Here is a 21,972-nt window from a genome sequence, read left to right as displayed (position 1 = left end):
TCCCTAGTGCCTGTAAATATTGCTGCATATTCTTAAACACCCATCAATGTTCGTTGGTATCAAGGTGTTGAGTTATATGAATTTATAAAGTAATGGATATTGTATCTTTTTATAAAGTAACTCTAATCCATTTTATATTAATTGTGTCTCTTTTTATCAAACTCTGTTTAATGTACTGCCTTGACTGACATTGTTAGAATAGGGAAGAGACAGCATCTTTAGTATAAAGAATCCTGTTTGGAAACAAGAAATCTGGGATCAAGTTTCCAAGAATGTTCTAACTTGTAAAAAAGAATAATATTTATCTTAAAGTGTTGCTCTGAGGGATAGAGATAGATGTTTAAGAAAATATTAAAAAGTCACTTCATCCTTATGATCCCATGTGAATTTAGTCATCTGCCTTTGGAAACCCAGTGAACACAGCAGACAAATTAATACAACAAATAAAAGATGATTACGGTTGATTCATTTTAAAAAATCTATTTTCTCTCCGTGTTTGGTATAGTAGCCACCAGCAGTATGTAATTATTAGGCATGTGAAACGTAGCAATTGTATGTGATTAAGGAACTCAACTTTCAGTTGTATTCATTGTGATTTTCTAAATTTAAGTAGCCACGTGTGGCTGTGACTTCGGTTTTGGACAGTGAGTTACACCATCAGTAATCAACTACAGGGCTGGCAGGGGGCGTGGTGGTTGAGAGCGTTGAACTCCCTCCCACATGGCCCAACCGCCTTTGAGTCCCAGACATGGCGGCTTGCTTTCTTACTTTCCCTCTCTTTCTCTCACTCTGTCCCTTTCTGGTCAAATTTAGATAGATGATTGATAGATGATAGATAGATGGATGATAGATTGATAGAGATAGGAAAAAACAGATGGATAGATATAGAGAGGTAAATAAAGTTAAATAAAATAATTCTTTAAAAAATAATAATCCATTACAAATGAGATACAAAATATGCTTTTAAAAACTATAGATATTAGGGCCAGCAGGTGGCATGGTGGTTGAAGGTACAAGATTCCCACGTGGCTAACTGTGGTTCAAGTCCCAGACCTGGTGGCTTGCTTTCTCGCTTTCACTTTCACTTTCTCTCTGTCTCTCTCTGGTCAAAATAAAAAATTATAATAACAACAAATAGAATTAAAAAAATAAATAACTCTTGAAAAAAAAAAAAGTATAGATATTGGGACCAGTGGATGGTATAAGGGTTGCGTTGCTGGACTCCCACATGGCCAACCGTGGTTCAAGTCCTGGACCCAGCAGCTTTAAACTCAGGGCAGTTGCATATACATGCATGCCCAGAATCCCAGGAGACGATGGAGGAAAAGGGATTGTGAAGTGACCATCCCCTTCGAGGGGTGATTTCTCACTTTCTGTATCTCTTTCTCTCCGGCGAGCACACACGCCCTATAGTAAAAATCTCTCTTTAAAAATATGAATGAACGTGAGACCAGCAGTTAGCGTAATGGCTATGTCGCTGGACTCCCACGTAGTCGACTGCGGTTCGCGTCCCAGACCCGGTGGCTTAAAACTCACGCCGGACGTGTGTGTGTGCGTGCCCAAGATCCCGAGAGGAGAATGGAGGAGAAGGGATTGCGGCATGGCCAACCCCCTGGGGGTGATTTCTCACTTTCTGTCTCTCTGTCTCTCTCTGTCTGTCTGGCAAGCGCACGCACCCTATGGCAAAAACCTCTCCAAAAAAAAGAAAAATATGAATGAATAAATGAAAATAAATAATGAAATAAAAATAGGCTAGCTGGGACCAGCAGTTGGCGTGATGAATTGGTTAAGGGCACTGGATTCCCACATGGCCAACCACGGTTCAAGTCCCAGACCTGGCGGCTTGCTTTCTTGCTTTCCCTCTCTCTCTCTCTGTCCCTCTCTGGTCAAATTTTAAAAATAATAATAACAAATAGGGGCCAGCAGGTGGCGTGGTGACTAAGGTGCTGGACACTCCCACATGGCCGACCACGGTTTGAGTCCCGGACTGGTGGTTTTCTTTCTCAGTTTCCCTCTCTCTATCTCTGTGTCTTTCTCTGCTCAAATTGAGAATAAATGAATAAATAAATAAAATTAAATTTAAAAGTAATTATTAAAAATAATAATAATGATAATAATACTAATAATAATAATAGATAGATTTAAATAGATAAGTAAAAATAACTCTAATAACTTTTGTTTTTTGGAGAGGTTTTTGCTATAGGGCGCATGCACTCGCCAGAGAGACATAGAGACAGAAAGTGAGAGATCACCCCCAGGGGGGATGGCCACAGCACAATCCCTTCTCCTCCATTCGCCTCTTGGGATCTTGGGCACACACATACACGTGCCCAGCGTGAGTTTTAAGCCACTGGGTCCAGGAACATAGCCATTACGCTAACTGCTAGTCCCTCTAAAAAATATTTTTAAATAAAGAAGTAACAACAAGCAGATGCAATTTCAAACTGTAATAGTGAGCAAAGTATTAGAAAAAACAGACCCGTGGAACAAAATAGAGTTAAGCAGCAGACCATGAGTATGAGGGTACTGCTAACAATTCATAGATAAATGAAATGAAAGCACAAGTTTATTTTGGTGTAAGACATTTTTAAATCCATACATTGTTTCATAGTATCTGTTTTTCATTAACATTTTGAAGACCCCACGTATATGAAAACTTACATCTATTAGTGATAGCATTACTAATAAGTAGGAAAAGGGTTTTTTAATAGATTCTATTGTAATACTGACTCACTGTATTGATCCTCTTGCTCACAATATTATACAGAGATGACCTTCCAGTGCATTAGAGATCTAAACTGTTTGCTAAAGCTAATAACAGAGGGGCTGGCACAGGACTTGGTGGTTAAAGGAGCCAGAACTAACGTGGCCAACGTCATAGGTCAAGTCCTGGACCTAGTGGCAGGTACATGTGTATACATACCCCAAATCCCAGCAGGATAGAGAATGGAGAAGGGGTTAAGGTGTAACCAGGCAGAGGTGCTTTCACCCTCTCCCTCTCTTCCTCTCTTGCAAGCAAGCACACATACCTTCTGGCAAAATTTTTAAAAGCTAGGGACCAGCAATTGGCATAATGGCTATGTCGCTGGACTCCCATGTAGCTGACTACGGTTCGAGTCCCGAACCCGACAGCTTAAACTCAGGCCGGGCCTGTGTGCATGTGTGCCCAAGATCCCAGGAGGAGAATGGGGGAGTAAGGATTGCAGCTTGGCCATCCCCACTGGGGGAGGGTGATTTCTTGCTTTCTGTCTTTCTGGCGAGCACACATGCCCTATAGCAAAAACCTCTCAAAAAAAAAAAAAAGCTAATAGTGGAAAATGTAGACCTTCCCAAAAAAAGACCCCAAAAGTACTATCCACTAAGCAAAAAGAGAAAAATTTTGAACATGATAAGGCTTTATCAAAGTTAAAGATTTCTCTTCAGTTAAGGCAACTATCAACTGGCATCTGGTGTGAATTTCAAGCCTTCATGTCCAAGACCTAAACTGTGGTCGACCACATGGGAGTCCAGTGCCTAAACCACTATACTACCTGCTGCACCCTAAACTCATACTTTAATTTCTATTTTTTTTTAACAACTTCTAAAAAGTGTTTATTGTTACAGGAACAGTGTTATTGTTATCTTGTTCATCCATAACATTCATAGAGTTCTAATAGAATCTTAGCGAAAACCAATATTTTCATTTCTTTTTTTTAAGAATTATTTTATTTAACTTTATTTATTATTATTATTATTTTCCAGTTTGATCAGACAGAAAGAGGGAGGGAAAGCAAGAAAGCAAGCCACTAGATCCAGTGGTCAAGCCACTTGAACCGTGGTCGGCTCCATGGGAGTCCAACGCCTTTAACCACCACACCACCTTCTGGCCCCAGTTTCCTTTTCTTAAAAAAATAAATTTTTTCCCCAAGAGATAGATTTTTGCTATAGGGTGCATACACTCCCTAGTCAGAAAGAGAGAGACAGAGAGATAGCAAACAACCCCCCATGGGGTGGTCATGCCACAATCCCTTCTCCTCCATTCTCCTCATGGAATCTTGGGCACGCATGCACCCGGCACGAGTTTAAGCCACAGAGTTCAGACTCAAACCAAAGTCAACCATGTGAAGTCCAACAATACAACCATTACACCATCTGCTGGTCACAAGGAATTTCTTTTTTAAGAGAGATTTTTACTATAGGGCACGTGCACTCACTAGGGAGACAAAAAGTGAGAAATCACCTTCCAGGGAAGATGGCTGCACCACAATTCTCCTGGGATTTTGAGTGTGTGTGCATACACACACACACGTGCCTGGCATGAGTTTTAAGCTGCTGGGTCTAGGACACGAACTTCAGTTGACTATGTGGTAGTCCAGCAACATAACCATTATGCTGTCTGCTGGTCCCTTTAAAAAAAAAAAGCAAGCTGTCAGGTCCAGGACTTCAACCATGGTTAGCCATGTGGGAGTCCAGCACCTAAACTACCATGCTACCTGCTGACTCCTTTGGCTTCAGTTAGGAAATTTCGCCTTGGAGTATGATATAAGTATTAAAAATTGTCTTTTTTTTTATGTTTTAGAACTTAAGATGCTACTACATGTTCTGAGTCCATTATTGTAATGCTAACAGATAAATGACCCTGGTTAGTTATTTGTAAGAATAGAGGTGTACTTAACTCACGGTTTGGAAGTCCAGGGTCCAACCTCTGGTGAGGCTACAGCATGGTAGAGGGCAGGATCTTGTGCATAGTAGGAACCCCTGCACTAATGACCTTATCACATCCAAAGGCTTTCATTTAACACCTTTCCAATACAGTCGAGTCCCAACACGTGAATTTGGGGGAGGACAATTCAAACTGTAACACTATCTATTTTTATTTATTTTTTATTTTTATTTTTATTGTTGTTTAACTTCCTTAGGGTATGTGTGCTTACCAGAAAGAGCCAGAGAGAAAAAGAGAGAAAGTGAGAAAGCAAGCCACCAGGTCTGGGACTTGAACCTTGGGAGGCCATATGGGAGTCCAGCGTCCTAACTACCACGCCACCTGCTACCCCCCAAACTGTAGCTCTTTCTGTTCTTCCCCACACCAAGGAACTTGTTTTAGTTTGTTTTTAATTTGAGGTTTGTAAGTATCTAAAAAAAAAAGCAAGCTGTCAGGTCCAGGACTTCAACCATGGTTAGCCATGTGGGAGTCCAGCACCTAAACTACCATGCTACCTGCTGACTCCTTTGGCTTCAGTTAGGAAATTTCGCCTTGGAGTATGATATAAGTATTAAAAATTGTCTTTTTTTTTATGTTTTAGAACTTAAGATGCTACTACATGTTCTGAGTCCATTATTGTAATGCTAACAGATAAATGACCCTGGTTAGTTATTTGTAAGAATAGAGGTGTACTTAACTCACGGTTTGGAAGTCCAGGGTCCAACCTCTGGTGAGGCTACAGCATGGTAGAGGGCAGGATCTTGTGCATAGTAGGAACCCCTGCACTAATGACCTTATCACATCCAAAGGCTTTCATTTAACACCTTTCCAATACAGTCGAGTCCCAACACGTGAATTTGGGGGAGGACAATTCAAACTGTAACACTATCTATTTTTATTTATTTTTTATTTTTATTTTTATTGTTGTTTAACTTCCTTAGGGTATGTGTGCTTACCAGAAAGAGCCAGAGAGAAAAAGAGAGAAAGTGAGAAAGCAAGCCACCAGGTCTGGGACTTGAACCTTGGGAGGCCATATGGGAGTCCAGCGTCCTAACTACCACGCCACCTGCTACCCCCCAAACTGTAACTCTTTCTGTTCTTCCCCACACCAAGGAACTTGTTTTAGTTTGTTTTTAATTTGAGGTTTGTAAGTATCTATTGTATTTCTTTTACTTTTTCCTTTTTAATCCCTTCTAATCTATATACCTCCTGGGATCCTAAATAAGGCATGGCAAAGCTTATGTCTGAAAAATTCTTTTTCTCTCTCTGCTTACCTTTTGCAATGGAGTCATAAAATTGGGAGAGTCACATAGATCATATTAAATGTTTTTAACATTTAATCCACTGCAATTAGCATTTTTAAACGTATAATTAGAAGACTGTAAGACTTTATTTAATGTTTTTTTTCCTGTCTGTGGTCTGTTCATTTTTGCTGATAGACTGAGTCAGCAGGGATCCAGTGCACAGATTCAAAAAGAGCTTTGGAGAATTCAGGATGTCATGGAGGGCCTGAGCAAACACAAACAGCAAAGATGCACTGCAGAAACAGGTACATTTGCTTTGTGTTTTGTTTTGTGGTATTGCCCACAGTATTCTATCTAAATGGAATCAAAGATACAATTGGCTTTCATTTTTTATTTTAATAGTTTTTTTGGTATCATAAGTACTCTTTTGTAACACAAAGAACACAAGTTTATAAAGAATCCAACTCTATTGGGACCAACAGATGGCATAACGGTTATGTTGCTGGACTTTCACCATAGTTGGAGTCTCAGACCTGGCAGCTTAAAACGCACACCAGAGGACCAGCAGATGGTGTAATGGTTACATCACTGGACTCCCACATGGGGGACCACAGTTTGAGTCCTAGACCTAACAGCTTAAAACTCCCGCCACGTGCATGTGCATGCGTGCCCAAAATCCCAAGAGAAGACTACAGGAGAAGGGACTGTGGTGTGACCATCCTCCTGGGGGGAGATTTCTCACTTTCTGTCTCTGTCTGTCTGTCTTCAGCAAACACACATACACCCTATAGGAAAAATCTCTCTCTAAAAAAACAAACAAAACAAAACAGAGAGAAAAACTCTGGGCCAGCAGGTGGCATGGAGGTTAAAGTGCTAGACTTGCACATGGCTGACCACAGTTTGAGTCCTGGACATGGTGGCTTGCTTTCTCTCTCTCTCTCTCTCTCCCTGTCTCTCTCTCTCTCTCTTTGGTGAATTAAAATAATAATTTAAAAAATTAAGTATTTCTTAAGGGGAAAAAAAAAAAACACCAGACACGCGTGCATGCATGCATGTCCAAAATTCTAAGAAAGTGGAGGAGAAGGGATTGGAGCATGGCTGTCCCCCAAGGGAGTGATTTCTCACTTCCTGTCTTTCTGTTTCTCTCTCCAGCAAGCACATGTGCCCTATAGCAAAAATCCCTCTAGGAAAAAAAAAGTATACAAGTTTATAAAGTAAAAAGCAAAAGGTCTTTCAACTACCCACACAAAACTCATCATATGTGTATAGTATCTCTTATCCCAAATGCTTGTGACCAGAAGTGGTTCACATTTCCTGTTTTCACATTTTGGAATATATATATAGAAGTCTTGGAGACAGGATCCAAGACTAAACCCAAAATTGACTTAGTTTCATATAAACCTTTTACACACACCCTGAAGGTTATTTTATTTTATTTTATTTAGTTTTAATTATAGCGTGTGTACTTTCATCAAAGAGACATAGAGAAAAGGAAAGTGAAAAATCACCCTGAACGGAGAATGAGCACACTACAGTCCCTTCTCCTCTGTTTCACACACACATGCACCCAGCGTGGTTTTCAAGCCCCCGGGCCCAGGACTTGAATGGCACAGCCGGCCATCTGAGATCAAGCACCTTAACATCCTTGCCACCTGCTAGCCCTATACACTATTTTTTATATTGTAGTTTTTTGTTTATTTGTTTGTTTTTAAAGAATTACTTCCTTTATTTTATTTCTAATTGTCATTATTTTTCATTTGACCAGAGTGAGACAGAGAGAGACAGAGAAAGCAAGAAAGCAAACCACCAGGTCTGGAATTTGAACCATGGTCAGCCATGTGGGAGTTCAGTGTCTTTAACCACCAGGCCACCCGCCCATCCCCGTATTGTAGTATTTTGACCATGACCCATCAAATGAGATCAGTATGGAATTTTCCACTGTGTCGTCATGTCATTGCTCAAAATTTTCAGATTTTGGATCATTTTCACTTTCAGATTTTTGCATTAGGAATGTTCAGCTTTTAGATTATAATGCTGTGCCATTGTATTGGGGTGTCGGAAAACTCATGCGTATTTTTCTGTTTTTCTATGCAAAAATGTGTTATGACTTTTCCAATGACCAGTAAGTAAGCACAGTGTTTAGTTTTAGGACTTGTTTTCCATCCCACAAGAACATATGAGATCATGCTATACATACTTTTCCATGTTTTGTTTTTTCACATGTATTTCCATGTTGATGGACAGATAGGTTGCTTCCAGAGTTATTTTTATTGTCATAAACCATGCTATAATACAGGCACGGTTATACATGTACCTAAACACACTGTTAGTACTTACTAGATTCCAAGAAATGAAAAATAAGCATACTTTTTCCATTTTGATAGGTATAGGCAAATTACCCTACTAAAAAATTATGTCTGTTTGTGCTTAGACTGGTAATGTTTGAAAGAAAACCATTTACCTGTATACTCTTGTTTAAACTAAAGTTTTAAAAAGATTTATTTATTAAATTCCATTTGTTGTTGTTATTTTTTTTTTTTATTTGACCAGACAGAGAGGAAAAAAAAGAAAAGCAAGAAAGTAAGCCACCAGGTCCAGGACTTGAACCATAGTTAGCCATGTGGGAATCCAGCACCTTTAACCCACCACACCACCTGCATTCCCCTAAACTAAATATTTTAATTTGTATTTTTTTAATGTACTGGTTTTATTTTTTTTTTTATCTTTATTTTTTATTTTTTGGAGAGGTTTTTGCTATAGGGCACATGCACTTGCCAGAAAGACAGAGACAGACAGACAGAAAGCGAGAAATAACACCCCCCCCCCAAGGGATGGCCACGCTGCAATCCCTTCTTCTCCATTCCTTTCTCTGAATCTTGGGCACTTGTGCACATGCACCTGGCATGAGTTTAAGCTGCCGGGTCTGGGATTCGAACCACGGTTGACAACATGGGAGTCCAGCAACATATAGCCCTTATGCCATCTGCTGGTCCCCAATGTACTGGTTTTAATATACTTAGCAAACATAAATGTAAGGGACTAGAAATTGAAGGTTTTGTTTCCAAAAAGTGCAGTGAAAATACTGTTCTTTCTATCTGTTTAGAAAGATGTGTCTAGTATAAGTAGGAATATAGTTATGTTTTCTTTTTTCTTTTTGTTTTTTTTTTTAGTAGGTATAGCAGGATCAAAGCCTTTCTCAACAGTTAAGTACAAAAATGAGGTAAGTTTGGATGGGTTTTCTGATTATAAATTGGTTATTTTAAATATTTAACACAAGAATTATAAGTAATTAAGTCTTCTCTACTCTTACAACAAAAATGGCTTTTAAATATATTGAAGAATTATTGCTTTAATACTGAAATTTCATTGGTTCAGTTATGTGCTCCTAACATGATTTTTCTCTCCTTTTCTTGATGCAAAAAGAAATTGAATCACTGCTTTTGGTCTATTAAAACTTTAACATTGTCATACTTTTTCTAATCTAAGTAATTTGAGTATTTTTTATTGTTTACTACATAAAACTTATAGGATGAATGATCAATCAATTGCTGTGTGTCATGCAAAGCATAAATTAAAACTACAAAGAGATACTGTCAACCTGTTTGAAAAAATTGATGGTCTTGGATTTAGTATAAAAGCCAATCAAAAAAGAAATGCTTCTCTTTTTCTGTCTTAAAAATTGAAAAAGTAAGAGATTTTTCATTGAGTTCTTTCCTTCTGTTTTTCAAATGAAATGCAGTAATCCGTTTCACATCGGTCTCAGTGTTGAGCATCAGTGAAATCTAATTTGTGTATTACAGAAAAAAATGTAGATCTAGCCATATTTAAAACAAATTAACGGTCATACAAATTTTTTATTTCACTTTTCAAAAATGAGACTTTTGGCTTGGCAGTGTCCCTTTAAGTATCTTAAAGTAATTTTAAGTTAATATTACCGTAGCAAAGAATTTAGATATGCTTAACTCAATCTGCTTATCTAAATAAGGTGACTATTCTACAATCTTTAGGAAGAGGAAGTAGTCCCACCTCGTCCTCCACTTCCTCGGTCCTATGACTTTACAGAGCAGCCTCCCATAATCCCCCCTCTGCCCAGTGATAGCAGCTCCTTGCTCTGTTATAGCAGGGGCCCAGTGCATCTGCCTGAAGAAAAGAAGATTCATCAAGTTCAAGGATATCCAAGAAATGGATCTCATTGTGTAAGTGGCTGGATTAGCCACAGAATGATCGGTCATCCTGGCCCTCTCATTTTTTAAAATTTGTTTATTTTACACTCAGATTTTTTTTTTTTATTATAACCCCACTTTCAGCCAGTGCTTTTTTGTTGTTGTTTATACATAACTCTGTCATTTGTGTTTTTCCTCTTTTTGGTTTTATCATTCTCATTGGTTAATATTTTCAATTTTTTAATATTTAACAATTTCATAATTACGTCCATACTGTCATAAAGTGATTACTTTGCATGTGTCACATGAACCATAATTTAAATACATCACTTTAAGATGCTAGAGCCACAGTTATATCTTTAGATAGGAAAAGTGTGAAAGAAAAACATCATTAAAGGAATCATGAAAAGGTTGGGATGTGGGCAGTTCATAGATGAGACGTTGCCAAGGAAAGGTGTTACCCCTGGAAATAAAAGATTGGGAGTAAAAGAAGAAAATGGAATAAGTTTGGGACCAGTAGTTAGCGTAATGGCTGTGTCGCTGGACTCCCATGTAGTCTACTGCGGTTCACGTCCCGGACCCGGTGGCTTAAAACTCACACCGGGGGACCAGCAGTTAGCGTAATGGCTATATCGCTGGACTCCCACCCAGTCGACCGTGGTTCGAATCCTAGACCTGGTGGCTTAAACTCACGCCAGGCGTGTGTGCCCAAGATCCTGAGAGGAGAATGGAGAAGAGATTGTGGCGTGGCCATCCCCCCTGGGGGGGTGATTTCTCGCTTTCTGTCTCTCTGTCTCTGTCTGGCAAGCGCATGCAGCCTATGGGAAAAAAAAAGTTCTTAAAAAAAAAATGGATTAAGTTAGAAGAGAACAGAGCTAATTTTTAGATCAATGAAATGGTGTCTGACAGGAATTTCAATGCTGGGATGAACCTTACTTATTCAGACCACTTTCTAAAGGGAAGTTTCTTGAATTAGTATTTTATTTTATGTTATTTTATTTATTAGCTGTTTTGCCAAAGGGCACATGCACTCCCCAGGGAGAGACGGGATATGAGGATGTGCTGGGAAGTGAGATAGCACCCTCCATGGAAGATAGTCAGGCCACAATCCCAGCTCCTCCGTTTCTCCTTTCAGGATTTCGGGCATGCGTGCACACATGCTAGCATGTTTTTCAAGCTGCCAGGTCCATGTTCAGGTACACCTTTGGCCTGGGTAATCCAGTTGATTAGCGCCACGCCACTGAGTAGCCCTCTTTATTTTTAAATTTGCCAGAGGGCACGTGTACTTTCCAAAGAGAAACAGCTGGAGGAAAAGGATCCCCCAGTGAGTCATGGGTCATACCTCAGTCCTCTTCTTTCTCATTTCTCCATCCTGCCAAGATTGGGGCGTGCACATGCACATGAACCTGGTAGTTTTTTCATCTGCTAAAGCCAGGATTCGAATTGCACCGTTGGTCATGTGGGATCAGACTCCTTTAACCAGTGGACCACAGAGCTAGGCCAATACAATTATGTTTAGGCCTCAGTTATACCATGATAAAAAATGTGATTTTTGTCCCTTAGAGCAATTTTCTTAAATGTAAAACAAGAAGTTTTACTGGTGGGTCAGAGGTGATGTGATAGTTAAGGCACTGGATCTCATGTGGCCAACTGCAAGGTTTGAAGTCCTGGACCCTGTGACTCTGTTATTATAAGTTTTGTTTGTTTGCTTGCTTGGAGATTTTTTGTTATAGGGCGTGTGCACTCACAATCCCTTCTCCTCTATTCTCTTCTCAGGATTTTGGGCACTTAAGCACACACGCCCAGTGTGATTTTCAAGTGCTGGGTCCAAGACTACAGCCGCAGTCGGCTACGTGGGAGTCTAGCACCTTAACCATTGTGCCACCTGCTGCCCTCTCTCCCTACTCCCCTGCATCTTTAAAAACATTCTGGGCACATGTGTGTGCATACCAAATCCTAAGAGAAGAAGGGATTGTGGAGTAGCCATCCCTCCAGGGGATGATTTCTCACTTTCCCTCTCTATCCCTCCAGCAAGCAAAAATCTATAAAAAAAAATAATAAAGAATAAAACTTCATGTGTTAAAAACCTTTTAAGGGGCCAACAGGCAGCATGGTGGTTGAGGTACTCCATTGCTACATGGCTACTGAGGTTCGAGTCGTAGACCTGGCAGCTTGAAACTCACTTCAAGCACCCGTAAGTGCATGCCCAACATCCCAGAAAAATGGAGAAGGGACTGCAGTTTGACCATCCGCTCGGTCGTATGGTGGAGGGGAGGGCGAGATGATTTCTCACTCTCCTGTTGGTCTCTCTGTCTCTCTCTACTGAACTCACATACGCTATGGCAAAAACCTTTAAAAAAAAAAAAACTTTTCGGGAACCAGCAGTTAGCATAATGGCTATGTCGCTGGACTCCCACGTAGTCGACCGCGGTTCGTGTCCCGGACCCGGTGGCTTAAAACTCACGCCGGGCGCGTGTGCGTGCGTGCCCAAGATCCCAAGAGGAGAATGGAGGAGAAGGGATTGCGGCGTGACCATCCCCCCTGGGGGGTGATTTCTCGCTTTCTGTCTCTATGTCTCTCTCTGTCTGTCTGGCGAGCGCACGCGCCCTACAGTGAAAATCTCTCCAAAAAAAAAAGAAAAACTTTTAAATTACATTTTCTACTTAGTTGTAGCATATTTATTAGTTGTGTTATATCCAAATAACTGGCTTGAGATTTTAATTTTTAGAGTTTGCCTTGAGTCTTTAGAAGTTAACATTTTATGGGCCAGCAGATGGTTTCATGGTTGGGGCACTGGACTCCCGTATGGCCAACCACAGTTCAAGTCCTAGACACGTTGGCTTGGAACTCACACCAGGCACCTCCAAAATTCCAGGAGAATGGAGAAGGGATTAAGGCATGGCCATCCCCTTGGGGGGGGGTCATTGCTCACTTTCCCACTCCCTGTGTCTCTGTCTCTCTCCAGCAAGCGCATGTACCCTATGGCAAAAACCTTTTAAAAAAAAAAAAAAACTTTTAAATTACATTTTCTACTTAGTTGTAGCCTGTGTATTGTGTAACTAACTTGGGATTTTAATTTTTAGAGTTCGATTTGAATCATTAGAGGTACACATTTTAAAGGAAACTTATACCAAAAAATCTTTTTTTGGTAATTACATATCTTCCTCTCAAGGGTCCAGATTATAGACTCTACAAGAGTGAACCTGAGTTAACAACAGTGGCAGAAGTTGATGAATCTAATGGAGAAGAAAAATCAGAACCTGCGTCAGAGACAGAAACTTCAGTTGTTAAAGGTCAGCATTTAGAATATGTTTTATTCCTCGGTTTCTTATTGTTTTTCTCTTTTTCCCAACATGTTAGCAGTAGATTTGCTTTACATGTTGACCCAGTATGTATGCATGTGTATATATGTGGGGTGGGGGGGCACCATCCATCTGACATAGACACACATCCATAATCTTCCTTATCTAAAACCTTTGGGGGGCTGGCAGGTGGCATGCTGGTTCAGATCCTGGACCTGGCAGCTTGCTTTTTCTCTCTCTCTCTCTCTCTTTCTGTCCCTCTCTAGTCAAATTAAAATAAATAAATAAAGCTAAATAAAATAATTTTTAAAAAATAAATAAATAATAAAGCCTTTGGGATCTCTTGAGGTTTTTGTTCCTTTTCCTCCTGTATTCATTGTCGAGCATGTGCACGTGAGAGACGAGGAGAGAAAGGTGAACACTCCACAGACTCCAGTCACACACGATTGTCATCGTCCAGTCCATCGGCCTGCTGGATTTGGGCATGCACACATGCCCAGAGCATTTCAGCTGACTGGCTGAGGATTCATGCCACAATCACTGTGCAAGATGTTTCTTCTTGTGAGTAGCACAGTATTGCTACATCAGAGCTGGCCCTGATGAGTTTTTGTTTGTTTGTTTTTGGTTTTTTTTGGAGAGATTTTCGCTATAGGGCGCGTGCACTCGCCAGACAGACAGAGACAGAAAGCAAGAAATCACCCCCCAGGGGGGATGGTCACGCCCCAATCCCTTCTCCACCATTCTCCTCTCGGGATCTTGGGCACGCACGCACACGTGCCCGGCGTGAATTTTAAGCCACCAGGTCCGGGACGCGAACCACGGTTGACGACGTGGGAGTCCAGCGACATAGCCATTACACTAACTGCTGGTTCCCTGGCCCTGATGAGTTTTTGAATTAAGAACTTTTCAGGGTCTGGACTAGTGGTCTGTTGGTTAAATAAGCCAGATCCTATATGGCCAGCCATGCTGTTCAAATTCCAGTTCTGGCAACTTGGAAAACACTCCAAATCCATGGCCCTATGGTTAAGAGAGCCAGATCCCACAGGACCAACCATGCCATCCAAATCCTGGCCCTAGCAGCTTGAAACACATACCAAGTATATGTGTTTGAATGCCAGAAATCCTCCCAAGATAGAGAAGTGGAGGAGGAGGGATGGTTATGGTATGACCACACCCCATCACACTGTGCTTTCTTCCTCCTTTTCTCTCCTCTCTCTCTCATGAGTGCTCACACCCACCCTCTGGCAATTAAAAAACGAAAACATTGTTAAAAACAAGAGAGATTAGCAAGTGGCATAGTCATGAAGGCACTGGACTCCCACATGGTTGACCACTATTCAAGTCCCAGAATTGTCGGCTTGAAACTTACAGCAGGTGCATGTGCATGTGTGCCCAAAATCCTGGAAGAGAATAGAGGAGAAGGGATTGCGGCCTGGCCATTCTCCCTCCCCCAGGAGTGTAGGAGTGGGGTGGGGGGAGGGTGGATTTCTTGCTTTCTGTCTTACTCTGTCTCTCCAGCACATACCTATAGCAAAAATATCCTTAAAAAAAAAAAATGGTTATAGCCTGACCAGGCACCATTGTGGAATGGTTTCGCTCTGTGTCCTTCTCTTGCTGTCTCATACATGGGCATGTACTCTCTGGCAAAAAAAAAGATATTTAAGTATATCCATAATTATGATAAATAATGATAAATATGATGAAATGCTTCACTTAAAAAGATTGTCCAGGGGCTAGCAGGTGGTGTAGTTAAGGCACTAGACTCTCCCACATGGCCGACCACAGTTTGAGTCCCAGACCTGGTGACTTGCTTTCTTACTCTCCTTCTCTCTGTCTCTCTCTCATTCTGTCTCTCTCTGATCAAAATAAAGAAGGAAATAAATAAATAAAAACTAAATAAATAATTATTTTTAAAAAGATTGCCCTACTGAATTAAAATAAAAAACATAGATATATATGATGCTTGCTTTTGTAACAAGTATACCAAAATTGGGACAATACAAAGAATATTTGTGTGGCCCCTCTGCGAGGATGACACACTAATTTGTGAAGCACAAATTTTGCACAGTCCCCAGTTTTCTGTTTGTTTTGTTTTTTGTTTATTTTACTTTTGTTATATGGCATGTGAACTCGCCAGAGAGAAAGGGCAAGTGAGATTGTACCCACCAGGGGGTGGCCACACTATAGTCCCTTCTCTTCCACTCTCCTCTTGGGATTTTGGGCACGCATACACATGCTCCTGGTGTGTTTTTCAGGCCACTGCTCTCAGAACTTGAACTGCTCAGTCTGCAATAAGGGATCCAGCTTCTCTAGCCACCAGTCCACCAGCTGCTTCAGAAGACCTTTTGACAAAAAATGATATGGTTTGAGGTCCAACTAGTGGTGTGGTGGTTGAGGCACTGGACTCCCACATGACTGACCACAGTTCAAGTCCCAGACCTGGTAGCTTGCTTTCTCAACCTGTCTCTGGTCAAATTAAAATAATAATAAAATAAATAAAATTTTAAAGTAAAAATAATTCTTTTCTTTTTTTTTAAATGGTGTGATTTGAAGAGGTCTCTTTGAGTCCTGCACCTGACCCACTCATTACTGCAGCTGTGTGGACACCTGCAAAGCTGTCTGAGCCTCCTCCTGGTCTTATTACCCAAGCAGGAGATGGGGGTAGGTGGCTGTGCCTTGACAGCCTCCCGACATCTCCATGGCCCCCTGGTCACGTTACTCTTACTAATTACCTAGGTAATCCTTGTACTATATCAGAATGCTTGTGTTCACTGGTTTAAATCTGCTTTGAAAAAAATACAGGTAGGGTTGGCCCTGTAGTTCAGTGGTTAAAGGAACCGGATCCCACATGGCTACCTAGGGTTTGATTTCAAATCCTGCCCTGGCGGCCCTACCCAAAATCTTGATAGGCATGACTACACTCTATCTGGGGATGCTTTCTCTCTCTATCTCACATTCTTTTCTCTCTGACCAGTGCACGCACACTCTGGCATTAAAAAAAAAAAAAAAAAAAAAAGAGGGACCAGCAAGTGGCCTAATGGTTAAGGTATTGAACTCCCATGTGGTCAACCACAGTCCGAGTCCCAGACCCAGTGGCTTGAAACTCATACCAGGCACCTGTGTGTGCATGCCCAAAATCCCAAGAAGAGACTGGAGAAGATGGTATTGTAACATGCCATCCCCCTTCGGGGGTGATTTCTCACTCTCTGTCTCGCTGTCTGTTTCTCCAGTGAGTGCATGTACCATATAGCAAAAATCTTTCAAAAAAGAGGGAGAAAGAACTGTGTGGTGTTTAGAACACCTTGAGAGGCATGGAGATTAAGGGTGCTGGACTCCCCTGTGGCTGACTGCGTTTAGAGTCCTGGCAGCTTGCTTTCTCCCATTCCTTTTCCCTTTCTCTCTCTCTCTCTCGTGTCCCTCTTTGTTTAAATTAAAATAAATAACATCTATATTTATTACAGCCTTATTCATGATTGTTAACACATGAAACCATCCCAAATGTCCACAAATAAATAAATGATTGAAAAAGTTAAATAAAATAATTCTTTTAAAAATAAAAACAAAAATAACCTGGACTGGCTTCATGGCTAGTGGATAAGACAGCAGGATCCCATGCTGACTGAGACCCAGACCCTGTGGTTAGAGAATCATGCCAAGTGCATGTGTGTACAGGCCCAAACTCCCAAGAGGAGAGAGAAGGGATTGTGGTATGACCATTCCCCCTGAGGGGAGGAGGTGTCTTCTCCTCTCTTTGTCTCTGTCTTTGGCAGACAAAAACACACACTCTTGAGAAAAAAAAAAAAAATTTAAACCTAAGATCTCTAAATAATTGAACCTTATGTTAAATGAAAGCATCAAGGTGTAGAAAGATATATAATATGTGATTTCATATTTAAAACACAAGCATAAAAAGTATGCAGAACTAGGGACCAGCAGGTGGAGCAGTGGTTATGTTGGTGGACTCCCACATAGTTGATTGCTGTTCGAGTCGCAGTCTCTGGAGCTTAAAACTCATGCCAGGTATATGTGGGTGCATGCCCAAAATCTCAAGAGGAGAATGGAGGAGAAGGGATTGTGGTGTGGCAGTCCTCTGGGGGGCGGGGGGGGTGATTGGTCACTTTCTGTCTTTCTTTCTCTGGTGAGCACATGCGCCCTATAGCAGAACTATCTCTTTAAAAATATATATGCAGGGACCAGCAGTTAGCGTAATGATTACGGCGCTGGACTCCCACATAGTCGACCACAGTTCAACTCCTAGACCTGGACCCGGTAGGTTAAACTCATGCCAGGCGCATGTGCGTGTGTGCCCAAGATTCCGAGAGGAGAATTAAGGAGAAGGGATTGCGCTGTGGCCATCTCCCCTGGGGGATGATTTCTCGCTTTCTGTCTCTCTGTCTCTCTCTGTGTTTCTGATGAGCGCACGCGCCCTATAGCAAAAACCTCTCCAAAAAGAAAAAAAAGTATGCAAAACTGAATATTATATGTCGTAGGAATTCAGATAAGTCATGTACTGCATAATAACTACTAATCAGTGATGGACCACTTCTGTGACGGTGGTCCCATAAAAATATATAGACTATACCATATAGCTCAGTTGTATAGATTGGTGTTGTGTAGACTTTATGATGTTCACTTAACAGTGAAATCATCTAGCAACACATTTCTCAGAATGTACCCTGGTCCTGGGACCAGCAGTTGGCATAATGGCTATGTCGCTGGACTCTGATGTAGTTGACCGCAGTTCAAGTCCCAGACCTGGTGGCTTAAACTCAACACTGGGTGCATGTGCACGCGTGCCCAAGATCCTAAGAGGAGAATGGAGAAGGGATTGCGGAGTGGCCATCCTCCCTGGGGGGGTGAGTTCTCGTTTTCTATCTCTCTGTTTCTGTCTGTCTTTCTGGTGAGTGCACGCACTCTATAGCAAAACCTCTCAAAAAAAATAAATAAGTAAATAAGAATGTATCTTGATCCTTAAACAATACATGACTAAATTTCAAAACTATGAAGAAAAGCAAGAGGAAGATAGATAATGTAATTTACTAGTTATTACCTCGGAGTAGAGATGTAGGATTAAGGAGAGTCCCAAAAAAAGCTACTAATGGTAATGCTATTTCTTAGACTGAGTGATTAATAAGCGGATGAACACCATTGTTTTTTCTACTCACGTATTATATGTTTGCTGTTTTAGACCTGCTCTTTTTAAAGTAAAAACTAGTACAGAAAGAACTAAATCTTTTTCTTTTTATCCAATGAACAATTACGTTGTAGATGGTAAGTGAATATTTGGGTAGTATAGAAGTCAATGAAATATTAGACAAATATCCATGAGTTACAGAAACTTATTTTTTTGGAGAGGCTTTTGCTCTAGGGCACATGCACTTGCCAGAAAGACAGAGAGAGGTAGAAAGTGAGAAATCACCCCCCAGAGGGGTTGGCACGCCACAATCACTTCTCCATTCTCCTCCTGGGATCTTGGGCACGCATGCACACACACCTGACGTGAGCTTAAGCCACCAGGTCTGGGACTCAAACCACAGTCAACTACATGGGAGTCCAGCGACATAGCCTTTATGCCAACTGCTTGTCCCCAAGTTACAGAAACTTTTAAAGCTGAGGTTCACACCAGCCACCCACGAGCCAGACCTTTGCTCTCATTCTTGTTGGTAAATACATTATACATGCCACCATATAAAATTCAGCGACTATGCAAAACTTGAGCAGACACTTCACAAAAGAGTATATTCACTTGGGAAATAAGCATATGAAAGGGAACTTAGTCTTTTTAGTCATCAGGGAAATGTAAATGAAGAGCACCGTGAGATGCCATTGTACCCGCACCAGCATGGCTAAAGTTTAGATTGACAAAACCTTTTTGAATTACCTTAACTGCTCTGAGTAGTTGTTCACTTGTTTTCCTTGGATTTTCCAGATATGCAGCTTTGCCCTAATTATAATTTTCCTTTCCTTTTTAAACTTTATACCTCTTCTTCCTCTGAAACTATTAACACTAGTCAGAAATAGAGACGGTAGTAGACTGCTTCCTGATTCTGTTACTTCAGTGGGAATGCATTTCTTTTTTTTTCTTTTTCTTTCTAAGAATTTCTTTTATTTAATTTTATTTCTTCATTCATTTACTTTAATTTGACCAGAAAGACACACATACACACAACACACGAGAGAGAGAGAGAAAGTGAGAAAGCAAGCCACCAGGTCCGGGACTCAAACCATGGTTGGCCATATGGGAGTGTCCAGTGCCTCAACCACCATGCCACCCACCAGTCCCTAATTTTTTTTTTCCATTAATCGTGGGTACCGGCTTTGATTTGGGCTATTTGTATTTTATCATATTACAGAAGTATCCATTATGTTTTCTCTAACGAGAGAGAGAGAGAGATTTTGCTTCAGGGTGCATGTGCTTGCCAGAGAGGCCAAGAGAGACAGAGAAACAGAATTTGAGAAGTCATACCAAAGGAGGCAGGTGACCATGCCACAAACCCTCCTCTTCGGTTCTCCTCTCGGAATTTTGGGCACCCATGCCCGTGCGCCATTGTGAGTTTCAAGCTGCTGGGTCTGAAACTCACACCATAGTCAGCCACGTGGGAGTCCAGTGCCTTAACCCTACGCCACGTGCTGCCCTTTGTTATCATTTTCATAAAATTTTATATGAAAAATAAACATAAAAAATATTTTAGAGAGATTGTTGCCGTGGAGCACATGCACTCTCACCAGAGAGAGACAGAGACAGAAAGCGAGAAATCACCCCTCAGGGGGGATGGCCATGCCGTAATCCCTTCTCTTCCAGTCTCTGTTTGGGATTTTGGGCATGCACACACACGCACCTGTTGTGAGCTTGAAGCCGCTGAGTCCAGTACTCAACTGCAGTCAACCATGTGGGAGTCCAACGATGCAACCAATATGCCATCTGTTGGTCCCAAGAAAAATACATTCAATAATATAAATTTTATTAGATCCCTTTTCTAACAATGGTATTTTTCTATTTTTATATATTAAAATGGTGTTTTATAATTAGTAGATTTTCTAATATTAAGTCATCCATTTATATTCCTAGCATAAACTATAGTTGTGGTATATTTTGCCTTTTATATGTGCTGTTAAATTCTATTATTTGAACTGTGGTGGGTTTTGTTGTTCTTTTATTTTGTTTTTACCAAGGGGAAATAAAGTGAGTTGGTTGTCAGCATTTAAAAATTTGAGACTATGAGAGGCTCAGTAAGTGGCATAATTGGTTACATCACTGAACTCTCACATGGTCAACCGCAGTTCAAGTCTCGGACTCAGTGGCTTGAAACACACCGGGCGCGTGAGTGTGCATTCCCAAACTCCCGAGAGGAGAACGGAGAAGGGATGGTAGTGTGGTCATCCCCCTAAAGGGATGATTACTTGCTTTCTATCTCTCTGCCTCTCTCTGTCAATCGAACGAGCACACTGGCCTTATACCAGAAATCCCTCTGGAAAAAAACAAAACAGAGTTGGAGGATTTCAGAGCCAGCAGGTGGGGTAGTGGTGGTTAAGGCACCGGATCCCACATGGCCACCCACAGTTTGAGCCCTGGACCTGACAGTTTGTTTTCTTACTTTTCTCTCTCTCTCTCTCTCTCTCTCTCTCTCTCTCTCTCTCTAGTCAGTTAAAAAAATAATAATACCAAATGAAATTAAATAAATCCTTTTTCTTTTTTTTTTTTAGGAGAGATTTTTGCTATAGGGTGCATGGACTTGCCAGAGAGACAGAGAGTGAGCTATCACCCCACAAGGGAACTGCCCATACCACCATCCCTTCTCCATTCTCCTCTCCTCTCAGGATTTTGTGCACCCATGCACGTGTGCCTGGCATGAGGTTTAAGCCACCAGGTCCAGGACTCAAACCACTGTTGATTATGTAGGAGTCCAGTGATGTAACCATTATGCCATCTGCTGGTCTCTAAATAATTCCTTTTTAAAAAAAATCTTTCGTAGGGACCAGCAGTTAGCATAATGGCTGTGTTGCTGGACTCCCACATAGTCGACCATGGTTCGAGTCCCAGACCCGGTGTCTTAAACTCATGCCGGGCACATGTGCGTGTGTGCCCAGGATCCCAAGAGGAGAATGGAGGAGAAGGGATTGTGGCGTGGCCATCCCCCTGGGGAGTGATTTCTTGCTTTCTGGCTCTGTCTTTCTCTCTCTGTCTGGCGAGCGCACACGCCCTGTAGCAAAAACTTCTAAAAAAGAAAAATTAATCTTTCTTTTAAAAAAGAAAAATACACCAGGTACGTGTGTATGTGTGCCCAAATCCTGAAAGGATTGGAGGAGAAGAGACTGCAGTGTGTCCATCCTTCCTGGAGGTAGTTTCTCCTTTCCCTCTGTCTCTTCTCCAGCAAGCACATGTGCCTTATTACAAAAATCTAAAAGAAAAAAGAAAAAGCCTTTAAAAAAATAATAAGTTTGGGGACCAGCAGTGGTGTAATGGCTGTGTCGTTGGCTCCCATGTATTTGACCGTGATTCAAGTCCTGGACCCAGTGGCTTAAACTCACACCGGACATGTGTGTGTGCTTGCCCAAGATCCCGAGGGGACAATGGAGGAGAA

The 21,972-nt window shown here is 41.2% G+C and overlaps 1 protein-coding gene and 1 pseudogene across 1 annotated transcript in view; both read left to right on the top strand.

Moving 5' to 3' along the window:
- PLEKHA5 (pleckstrin homology domain containing A5) overlaps window positions 1-21,972 on the top strand; it is a gene marked incomplete at its 5' end in the record, with an annotated part of 303,433 nt that overhangs the window by 258,162 nt on the left and 23,299 nt on the right. The window contains 5 exon segments of the mRNA XM_006155093.3: window positions 6,121-6,140; window positions 6,142-6,230; window positions 9,099-9,145; window positions 9,933-10,121; window positions 13,261-13,381. Of these exon segments, the coding sequence (XP_006155155.2) occupies window positions 6,121-6,140; window positions 6,142-6,230; window positions 9,099-9,145; window positions 9,933-10,121; window positions 13,261-13,381 (466 nt within the window).
- LOC114009013 (uncharacterized) lies at window positions 15,354-15,452 on the top strand (annotated as a pseudogene).

The sequence above is a fragment of the Tupaia chinensis genome, unplaced genomic scaffold, assembly GCF_000334495.1.
Source record: "Tupaia chinensis unplaced genomic scaffold, TupChi_1.0 Scaffold000434_1, whole genome shotgun sequence".
NCBI classification, from domain to species: domain Eukaryota; kingdom Metazoa; phylum Chordata; class Mammalia; order Scandentia; family Tupaiidae; genus Tupaia; species Tupaia belangeri.
This window is presented reverse-complemented; position numbering and strand designations above follow the sequence as displayed.